This window comes from Ostrea edulis, chromosome 4, assembly GCF_947568905.1.
Source record: "Ostrea edulis chromosome 4, xbOstEdul1.1, whole genome shotgun sequence".
Taxonomy (NCBI): Eukaryota; Metazoa; Mollusca; class Bivalvia; order Ostreida; family Ostreidae; genus Ostrea; species Ostrea edulis.
In genome coordinates, this window is record NC_079167.1 from 64,884,751 (window position 1) to 64,894,765 (window position 10,015).

A 10,015-nucleotide genomic window follows, 5' to 3' on the forward strand; every position below is an offset into this window, starting at 1 on the left:
GGATGTTGTTTAATTACAATGGCAAATTTTTCCAAACACAAAAACATGTTGCCGAACAAGGACGTAAAGCACTTTTTGTAATATCTAATACTTTGAGAAATCATTATTTTAATGTTGATACGCAATGTTCAATTTTTGATACTTATGTACACAGTATTCTTTCATATACATGTGAAATTTGGGGTTTTCATAAAGCACCGGACACTGAAAAGGTGCATCTTTCTTTTTGTAAAAAAGTGTTAGGAGTAAACAAAAGAACCAACAATAGTACGGTATATTGTGAACTTGGCAGATTTCCACTTTACGTTAGAAGAAAATTGACAATTTTTAAATTCTGGTTAAAAATTAAAACCACGAATAACTGTATTTTGAAAGATTGTTATGAAAATATGATTGCAAACAATGACAGTTGGATTGTTAATGTGAAACATGATCTGTCAAGCATTGGTTTAGAATATTTGTTTGAAAAGTCGTTGTGAATCAGCTTAAAGATTATAAAATAATAGAATTCAGAATATTGGATATTTACAAAGAAAACCTAATGTCGTCTATTTCAAGTTCACCAAAAAGTGTTCTTTATGAACATTTAATACATAACTTTTGTTTACAATCATATCTCAAAAGACCAATCAACTTAAAAAGGAAAAAAAATATCATCAAATTCAGAACGTCTTCACATTCTTTGAATATTGAAAAAGGTAAGCATAACAATGTTTTAAGGACTGTGAGGCTTTGTAAATTATGCGATTATAATGATATAGAAGATGAATTTCATTTTATCCTGAAATGTCCATTTTACAACGATTTGAGAAAGAAATACATTAAGAGTTTTTATTACACAAAACCAATTGTCTTTAAATTAGTTAAGCTCCTTAGTGTAGACAATACTAAAGAACTCTATAACTTGGGAAAATTCTTAGTACAAGCTGTGAAAATATGAAGTTTAGCATTGTAAGTCAATAATGTAAACAGTAATTATAGTATTTTTCTAATAACATGTGCATCTCATAATGTGATTACATTTTATATTTGTAATTTCTTTTCCTCCTATCTTCTCCTGTTCACTCACCAGTTGTTTATCTTATACAATTAGATATATTGTGTATATACATGTACTAGATGTATTCCGATGAGTCGTATAACTCATGGACAATAAAGAATTGAATAGATAAAAAAACCCACCAAAAACCATTCTATGAAAGTATAACGTAGGATACAACCATTCCTAATACATTGACAATTTGTAACGATGCATGATTTTAACGATGCCTTTTGTAATGTCATCTGGCATTTTCGTTATGTTTTTAAAATCTGAATATATAATATACAAACTCGTAAATAATTAAAGATATCTTCACTTGAATTAAAGAGATTATCAAATCAATTATTCGGAGTACAAAATCCAATCTTGAGAGGTATAATTCCACCACATTGATGCACGCTCTTCAATTCAATTGAAGAGAGCAATAATTTAATTGATGTGCACATGATTCAATTTTTGTCCGCAATAATTCAATGGATGCGATCATCAACTTAATTATTGCGAGCATCATCTTATATTGATGCGCGAATCAATCCAATATTGATGAGAGGGATAATTTGATGCACGCATCAATTAAATTATTGTGCAATGTCATCTTCAGTAATCACTGATATCTTCAAGTATTTGCGTTTATGTTAATTTAACGTTCCATGTACCTTGTTGGTAATCGCAAACCCTGCATGGGAAGTTCTTATAAACTCTGTAGGAAGCTGTTGCCCCAGAAAGGGCATTTTCCTCCTACTAATAATATCTAGAGTCAAGATCTTTTAGGAGTAAATCCGCCAGAAAACCATGCAAAATACTAAAAATCGTCCAAAAGGGTAGTCGCAAGACACAATTTTTTTGTTGCTTAATATTTTCTTAATATGCGTTAAAGTCAAAATATCATCCTAAAATTTCCCAACCTCGCATCTATTTTTAGTAACAGCTCATTTGCATAGTAGTAGCAATTCATAACAAATTTAGGAGGAATATATGCACAATTTGGTTGCCCCGAAAATAATCTATTACAATGCATTTATTTTGAAATTCTGTTTAATGAACAACACAATAAATACTGTAAAAATGAATTCGGGTGATGAGATTAATTTTTATGAGGTCTTGAGATAGACCCACATCAATAATTAAGATCCCCCCCCACCCATTTTGAAAAGCTAATTTCTCTCAAGAGCAGGTGAAAAAATAGATGAAAATAAATATATTCTTTAGACTAATCCTAGTTCCAACATATATAAAAATATTGCGCTTGGCAAATAATATCTACATGGCGAAAATTGAATTAGAAATACTATATATAGCTACAATTTAGTATGTTTTGATTAGATGATTGTAAAATTAATGTTTCCTCTGCTTATTATTTTGCTGAAACATATTTTTTAGAACCTTATTCATTTTTCATATTAAAATATAATTGATTTTTGGATTTTGTAAAGTGCTGTTTTGAAAAATCTACAAAAAATGTATTATTGGGGGTTTGGGTGTTGTTATCTCCCCTTGTTAGAACTCTTCAATATTGTTTGGTGAAAAAAGCGGTAGTACAAACGATGCAAGGAGGTAATCTCAATATTTCATGTTATTTTTCAACTTATGGGAGTTGTTGTGGAACATTGTTGCACTACGAAAGTCAAAATGGATTGTTAAAGATACTGTCACAACCTGGCATGTCAACTCTTACATATATTGAAAGTTTTGTTAGGGCTACATATTTGATATTCTTACATCATACAACATAGATTTGTTTTGCTTATATCATACATAACTTTTTTCACAACATTTTGAGAAATGTATTTTACCAGTCTTCATCTGACAGTCAGTCGATTGTCAATAACATTGTTTTAACATCAATAAAGTGTGTTCAATTATTCCATGATAACAATGCTTTTTATTCTATTTTTTTAACACTAATTTTACTAATGGTATTTCATATTCAAAACAGTGAGGAATTTAATTTTCAACTCTATAAATTAGTATAACTGAGTACAATGAGAAATAAAGAAACACAATCCTTGCAGTTTACTGAAAGGTCATCAATCACAGAGATACACAAGACAAAGCCATACAGTACATGTATTTTATATTGCTTAACAAGTGATGTATATTGAAAACTATATACATGTATGTACTACATGTAGTATTTCACACATACAATAATTTACGTCTGTCAGTGAGTTAGGATAGATGATTTTGATTGCATTCATTATGTGACATCATATTATTCGTAATCAATTGACACATAACAGAATATGAATAGGCTATAATTTTTATGAATGATTATTTATGATATCAACTGTAATTTCGGACTGGTATCTTTATTGTGAAAGTCGAACATTTGCTGAATTTGTTGTATAACATAAAAATGTAATGTATGTTTGACGTCATTTGTGAATGTCATATGATAATGTGTAGTGATTGGTATATATCATTATCAAGGTTCTCTTTACTACTGGTACCCCCTTTACAGGTAAAACACTTTCCCCTTCAATTGTAGAAAGCTCCTAGATGGGAGAAACTTCCTACATAATATTGTTAATTTGTGAACTCTACCCCCTACCCCCAGAAATTGGAGATCATTATTATCTCATTTTTTCTCCATTTAGGGTTCACTTTGTTGGTTTTTTATATCTAGAATTATTCAAAAATAGTATTGTGTTATATCATCTTTGTCCTCTCTTTTGCAGATTAATATTTAAAAGTACTATTTGAAACATATATTACCCAGCTTGTAATTTAAAAAATAAAGTGCACCGCCACGGCACATGATATGCCCGTCACATATTGTTAACAGTATAGATTGTACCCATTAAAACATTTTTTTTTTAAATCACCTTAATTAAATGTCACAGTGACCTTAAAGTAGGATGCGACACACCTTCTACCTAAGATGCATTAGTTGACCAATTTTGGTGATTCTAGGTCTAATAGTTTTCAAGTTATGAGCCGGACAAGTTTTTGCCATATATGGCCATATCTTCTTAATGAAAAGTCATAGTGACCTGGTTTTAATGTGCAACACACCTTCTACCCAAGATGTATCTACAGACAAAGTTTGATTATTCTAGGCCTTGTAGTATTTAAGTTACGGGTCGGACACGAAAAAGCTAACAGACCGACGGACAGACGGATATCTTCTTAATGAAAAGTCACAGTGACCTGGTTTTAATGTGCGACACACCTTCTACCCAAGATGTATCTACAGACAAAGTTTGATGATTCTAGGCTTTGTAGTATTTAAGTTACGGGTCGGACACGAAAAAGCTAACAGACGGACGGACATGAACACCATACCATAATACGTCCCGTCTTAAGACGGGCGTATAAAAATGGCTGTCCAATAACCTAAATGTATAGGTACATTAATTTAACATTTTATGTAGATGTTATTGAAGAAAAGGGCATTATTTAAACCCTTAATATCTCATTTGATTTTTAGATGCCAAGCTCAATAATATGTTTTAATGATGTTTAGTAGTCCATTTTAACAGTAGTGTGAAAATGAATTATTTCCTAGCCTGCTCTTGGAAGATTTAACCCTTCTAATATGTACTTTTTCTTCATTTCTGAAAAATTGGCATATTGCCAATTTTTAAGAGTTGTCTACCCTTTGATGTGTTGTATGTTTAATTATGACTTATGCCATTTTAGAAGGCTATTGTCATTTTGGAAGGCTATTGTCAGTTATAACTATGAAATTCATTTCATGATGTATAATTTTAATTTGAGTTTAATAGCATAAATGTACACAACATTTTTTGAATACTTTAAAAAAAAAAAGAAGGCATTATCTAACCCCTAGTATCATACATGCCAACTTTCCCGATTTGTGCGGGATTTTCCCGATTTGAAGCAGTTGAAAAAGCAAATCTCGATATCCCGATCGGGATTGCAAAAATACCCCAAAATCCCGATTTTCTAAAAATATCTCCCATTTTACGACAACAAACCCCCATTTCCAACCGGAATTTGAAATCCCGCATCATTTCTGAACTGGCCAATCACAAATCGGGACAATAGTCAGCCATTGCTGTTTACCTGTGTCGCATGGTATCGGAGTGATGTAATTTACTTGGTCTGCCCGTGTCGGGGTGCTTATTGGACAGTGCGAAGCATGTTTTGATAGTAATTAATCGGGAAGACGGATTTCAAATTGACATATCCTTTATACAAACGTGAATGGCAATGATAATAGTGTCACCACCAAACAATCGGACATTCCCGATTTTTGCCTCTCGCTGACAGCATCCAAAATATGCAATATTAAAGGTACGTAAAATATATGTTTTTCCAACTATGATAATATAGGCTACCCGAATCTATCTGTCTATAGCGATGTATTACATAGTCTATATAGTGTAATATTCAATAGACTTTGTGATGCGTAATTTGCACAAGTCTGTACTGAATTTTATATTAGCAATTAGCCTTTAATATTTTACAAGTAAAAACATATATTTTGATGTGTTTTTTCCTGGTAATTATTTCAGATGTCATGGGTGCAAAGGTTTTGTTCGCAAACTTCATAGCAGGGCAGATCACTCCTTTTCTGGTTGCAATGCAGATTGTTCCACCAGACTCTGCAAGCCCATGTTTACAGACAAGCAAGATCGCCTTTGTAGTCGTACCTAAATGCATGTGCTTTAATTTAAATTTTGATATATAGACCAGCCAATGTGTATATGGTGTAAAAGGATGCAACTTTAAGTATTATTTGATAATATGTATGTGATTTGTTGGAGAGGATTTTTTGCTGAATAGATGATTTTAATAAAATACTTATCTATATCTTTCAAAGTTTTTTTTTTTTTTTTTATATAGTTTTGTTAAAGTTAATGGTCAAACACACTTGATGTATGATAGATGTATAATGATTAGATTGATATTTTATTTGAAAAGACAAATATTTATTTTCATGGTAAAATGTCGTGAATTTTGAGCGTTGAAAAAAGGTCGTCGCGCGCAAAATCCCCCATGGGGATTTTCAAAAGTTGGCATGTATGTAGTATCTCACTTGATTTCTGACGATGATAGGAGAAGGGGGCTGGTTTTAATCAGACTGACTTGATTTTTAAAAGCCAAGCTCAATAATATGCTTTAATGATGTTTAGTAGTCTATTTTGAGATAAGTGTAAAAAAAAATATTTCCTAACCTGCTCTTGAAAGATTTGGCCCTTCAAATATGTACTTTTTCTTCATTTCTGAGAAATTGGCAATATGGCAATTTTTAAGAGTTGTCTGCCCTTTGATATGTTGCATGTTTGATTATGACGTATATCAATTTTGGAAGGCTATTGTCTGCTGTTGTTATGCAATTCATTTCATGATGTTTAAATTTAATTTTGGCTGAAAAATAGATATACACATGACTTTTTCTAGATTTTTTAAAAAACAGGCATTATCTAATCCCTAATATCTCATATGATTTTTAAATGCCAAGCTCAATAATATGATTTAATGATGTTTAGTAGTCTATTTTGACAGTAGTATGAGAATGAATTATTTCCTAGCCTTCCAATTTGTACGTTTTCTTCATTTCTGAAAAATTGACAATATGCCAATTTTTAGGAGTTGTCTGCCCTTTGATGTGTTTCATGTTTGATTATGACTTATGCCATTTTTGGAAGAGGAGTGTCTGCTGTAACTTTGAAATACTTTTGGAAAAAATAAATTTAATTTTTTAGTGAAATAAATTACATTTGATTTTTACCCTTTTTCTGGATTTTTATATATTATAATATTGATGAAAATATGCAAAATACAGATGGCGCTGCGTATGGCGGCCATGTTGAAAATAGCAATTTTTGGAGAGTATTTTTCAATTACTATGTTGGATGTCTACCTACACACCAAATTTCATCAAGATGTGGTAACCTACGATTTGGACAGTATTGCATGATTTTTTGCTAGACAGACTCTTACGAAAGTATATCTTCCTATTTAGGGTAATCCCATGGTACTTGATATCACATTATTTCTTACAACTCCCATTCGCAATGAAACTTCAATAACAGATAGACATTCATAAGGCTTCTGCCAGAAAACCTAAAACTGATCACTTACATGTAAACGTTTTCCATCTCATTTTTTTTCGGGTTGGTGTTCTAAACTCTGCATTGTATTCTGATATACTATTCCGTATTTAATTTCACAGCACTAAAATAGAAGAAAAAAAATTTTAAAAAGCATACAAAAACAGGAGATTTAAAAGAAGTTACAAAAAAATATCAAATTGTGAAAATATCATCACAGAAATTTACTTACGATAGCAGAATATAGTAAACAGTAATCTGAACATACCCTGTGTAGCAATCCAATAGCCATTTTTGTCACCAGTTAAATTCAGCAACATACATGGTCTCATGGAGATTTAAAAAAAGAACTTCAAAATATATATTTTTTGTAGACATAAAATCTATATATGCAATATGTACAAACCATGACAATTGATAAAGATCAGTGATTTTTGTATTTGAAAACTGTTATACTACTTTTTAAACATATGTATTCCACGTTTTATGTGAAAGTTGGTTTTACAAGACATAGAATGAAAAGAGTTGCCCAACAGGGGGAGAAGCTACTGTAAGGATGGGCCAGATTTTACACCACCTTACACTGTAGGTTTTCAACAATACATATGGAATAGAAAATCTCTCACGTTTGATTTCTTGACAAAGAATTTTTAAAAAGTTTTCCCTTTCTTCTCTTTTTTAAATTTATATATTTTGTGTTGTTTTTGCTTGTCATGCAATTTTGAAAAATTTCCGTTTTGGAGTACATCACATCAAAAGAAACACAATCATATGTATATTTTTTCAATTATTTTCAATGTCAGGAAGCTCAATTTTACGTCCATATTTAGTAAATAAATATGTTGCTGCTGTAAATATTTTATCTTTATTCCTGACTTCAAACACGATATCCTTCAACAATTTACAATCAAAGCGTGACATTGCAATTATAATAGCAATATCCGCACAGTCGTCTATTTGGGGTACCATAATTTCTAAAGCATTCCTTGAGTGGTGATCTACAGTCACGTGACGTGATATCGATGGGAGATCGTAGGAGATATTAAAAGCTGATTCCATCCTTCTACCATTAGATGATCGGTTGTTATTTTCATTCATATAATACAAATTGAAGTGATCATGAGGTTCCACATAGCGGCTCCTTCGAAGTTTTACGTTGTTTTCGTCTATAAATGATACAACTCTAAGGTTTTCATTAGAGCTGGACGAAAAGGAAAGAGGGCGTATAATATAATTGACATCCTCGAAGTTTATAACAGGTCTGTTTTCAATAATACAAATATCTTTATGAAATACGTTCCTGAAATAATGCTGAGCAACGTAAATGATGTTATGCTTGCACATGACAGATATTCTAAAACGTAAATCAATAAATTTAGCCATTTCGATTACAATAGGTACTGATACAGCATGGTTGTTCGTACTCACAGGAATTTCAATAACAGTTAGTCGACCCTTAAGCCTCAATCTTAATATCTGGCGTGCACTTTCTTCACTGTAACACCTAAATCTGATGTCACTAAAATGTTCACTAGGCGAAGAGAGACTTTCTAACCATCTAAAAAATTTTGATGCAAATAATATATAATACCCATTAGTCGGTAAATTTCTATTTTCTAATTTTTGTAAAAAGTTCAAATTTTTATCAAAATCAATGAAAAATACTTCATTCACATCATCTGGAATATACCTTGACCAGTGACGTGAACTATTTTCATCGAACAGTGTAGGTGGTATAAAAGAAAGCTCATCCTTACCGTTAAAACGGTTAAATCTGTATATTCCAGAATTTTCCATGACTTCTCCGGCCGTATCCGGTGTTGTTGCTCCTTCTTATACCTTTTAATGATGTCATCAGTTCAATTTTGATTGGCTGAGTTTGTTGAGTATAAAGTAGCCCAATCCAATTTTTTTTTATTCTGACGTTTTCGGGATAGGGCTACAATTCCATAGGATCTCCGTAATGGTGCAAAATAATTTTATGAATAACCGATAATAAACTCTGTGTATTAGTCCCAAATGTTGTTTATACCAAAAGGAGTACCAACTTTGTGCTCGGGCATGTCTAATAAAGGTGTTTTTCATTAAATATAATGTACAGCATGAAAAATTCTTCGTCTGCTCCGCCATGCTTGTTATCGCGAGATCTCGTAGGTGGATCTAATGAAAAGTCTAAACATTGACAATCAGCGCGAAAATGTAGTTATTCGAGCCACTTCGACAAAGGAAGGAAAATCATATTGTTGCAGAAAGAATTTACACTCTGCTGTTCGGTTTTTAACTTGATATTAAATTCATATTAAATTAAATGACATTCGAAAGAATGTAAAGGGAATCCTTGAATTCAATGTATCTGTATACAAAAAATTAAACAAGGTATCTTTTTCGCATATTCTTGATAGTATTGTAAAAAAATTATAGTCTTATATATTTATATTACAAATTGTGTTGCATGCTATTCATATCATGTACAAATAAAGTAAAGGGAAATGATCTGCCTTCCCTTTTACATGACTACCCAGGGTCAAAATAGACTTTTTGGAGTGTGAGAAGGGCCCTTTGGGTAGTTGTCACGAAATACTTTAATATCCTCTAGAAATGATATACATGTATTTATATTTGTATAACTTTGTTCTCATATGATTATATAATCTTGTATTTCTCTCAGGTTTTTTTTCCTTCTTCTACATCCTGCGAGATGTAATAGGGAATATATAATGTTATTTAGGTGGAGCTTAGTTAGGGCCCCATCCCTGGCAGCTTTCCACACTTTTTTTTCTTCTATCGTTTAGTCTATTTGTTATATGTTATAGTGATAGGAAATAAAAATGTCATAAGCCAAAAAAAAAAAAAAAAAAAAAAAAAAATTCAAACCTTCTCAATACCGACGAAATAGCTTTCGCCTCCATACTTGTCCATTGATGTAAATACCACCTTATATGGCATATGC

At 31.6% G+C, this 10,015-nt stretch overlaps 1 protein-coding gene and 1 long non-coding RNA gene across 3 annotated transcripts in view; one reads left to right on the forward strand and one right to left on the reverse strand.

Moving 5' to 3' along the window:
- The window catches only part of LOC130054260 (uncharacterized), a 20,591-nt gene extending 11,293 nt beyond the window's left edge, over positions 1 to 9,298 (reverse strand). Inside the window, exons 1-3 of one of the 2 annotated variants that reach the window (XM_056163457.1) lie at positions 7,334 to 9,298; positions 7,097 to 7,189; positions 1 to 1,783 (exon numbers count right to left, since the gene is read on the reverse strand). The exon at positions 1 to 1,783 is cut by the window's left edge and continues 6,758 nt beyond it. In XM_056163457.1, coding sequence (XP_056019432.1) covers positions 7,849 to 8,862 — 1,014 coding nt within the window. In that variant the 5' untranslated portion in view covers positions 8,863 to 9,298 and the 3' untranslated portion in view covers positions 1 to 1,783; positions 7,097 to 7,189; positions 7,334 to 7,848. The remainder of the gene's footprint in view (positions 1,784 to 7,096; positions 7,190 to 7,333) is intronic. The other variant, XM_056163456.1, reaches the window with a different exon arrangement.
- LOC125670977 (uncharacterized) lies at positions 1,964 to 8,871 on the forward strand. The gene is made up of 2 exons (XR_007368458.2): positions 1,964 to 5,302; positions 5,524 to 8,871. It is a non-coding gene; the product is annotated as an uncharacterized LOC125670977 (long non-coding RNA).
- Positions 9,299 to 10,015: the final 717 nt, after the last annotated feature.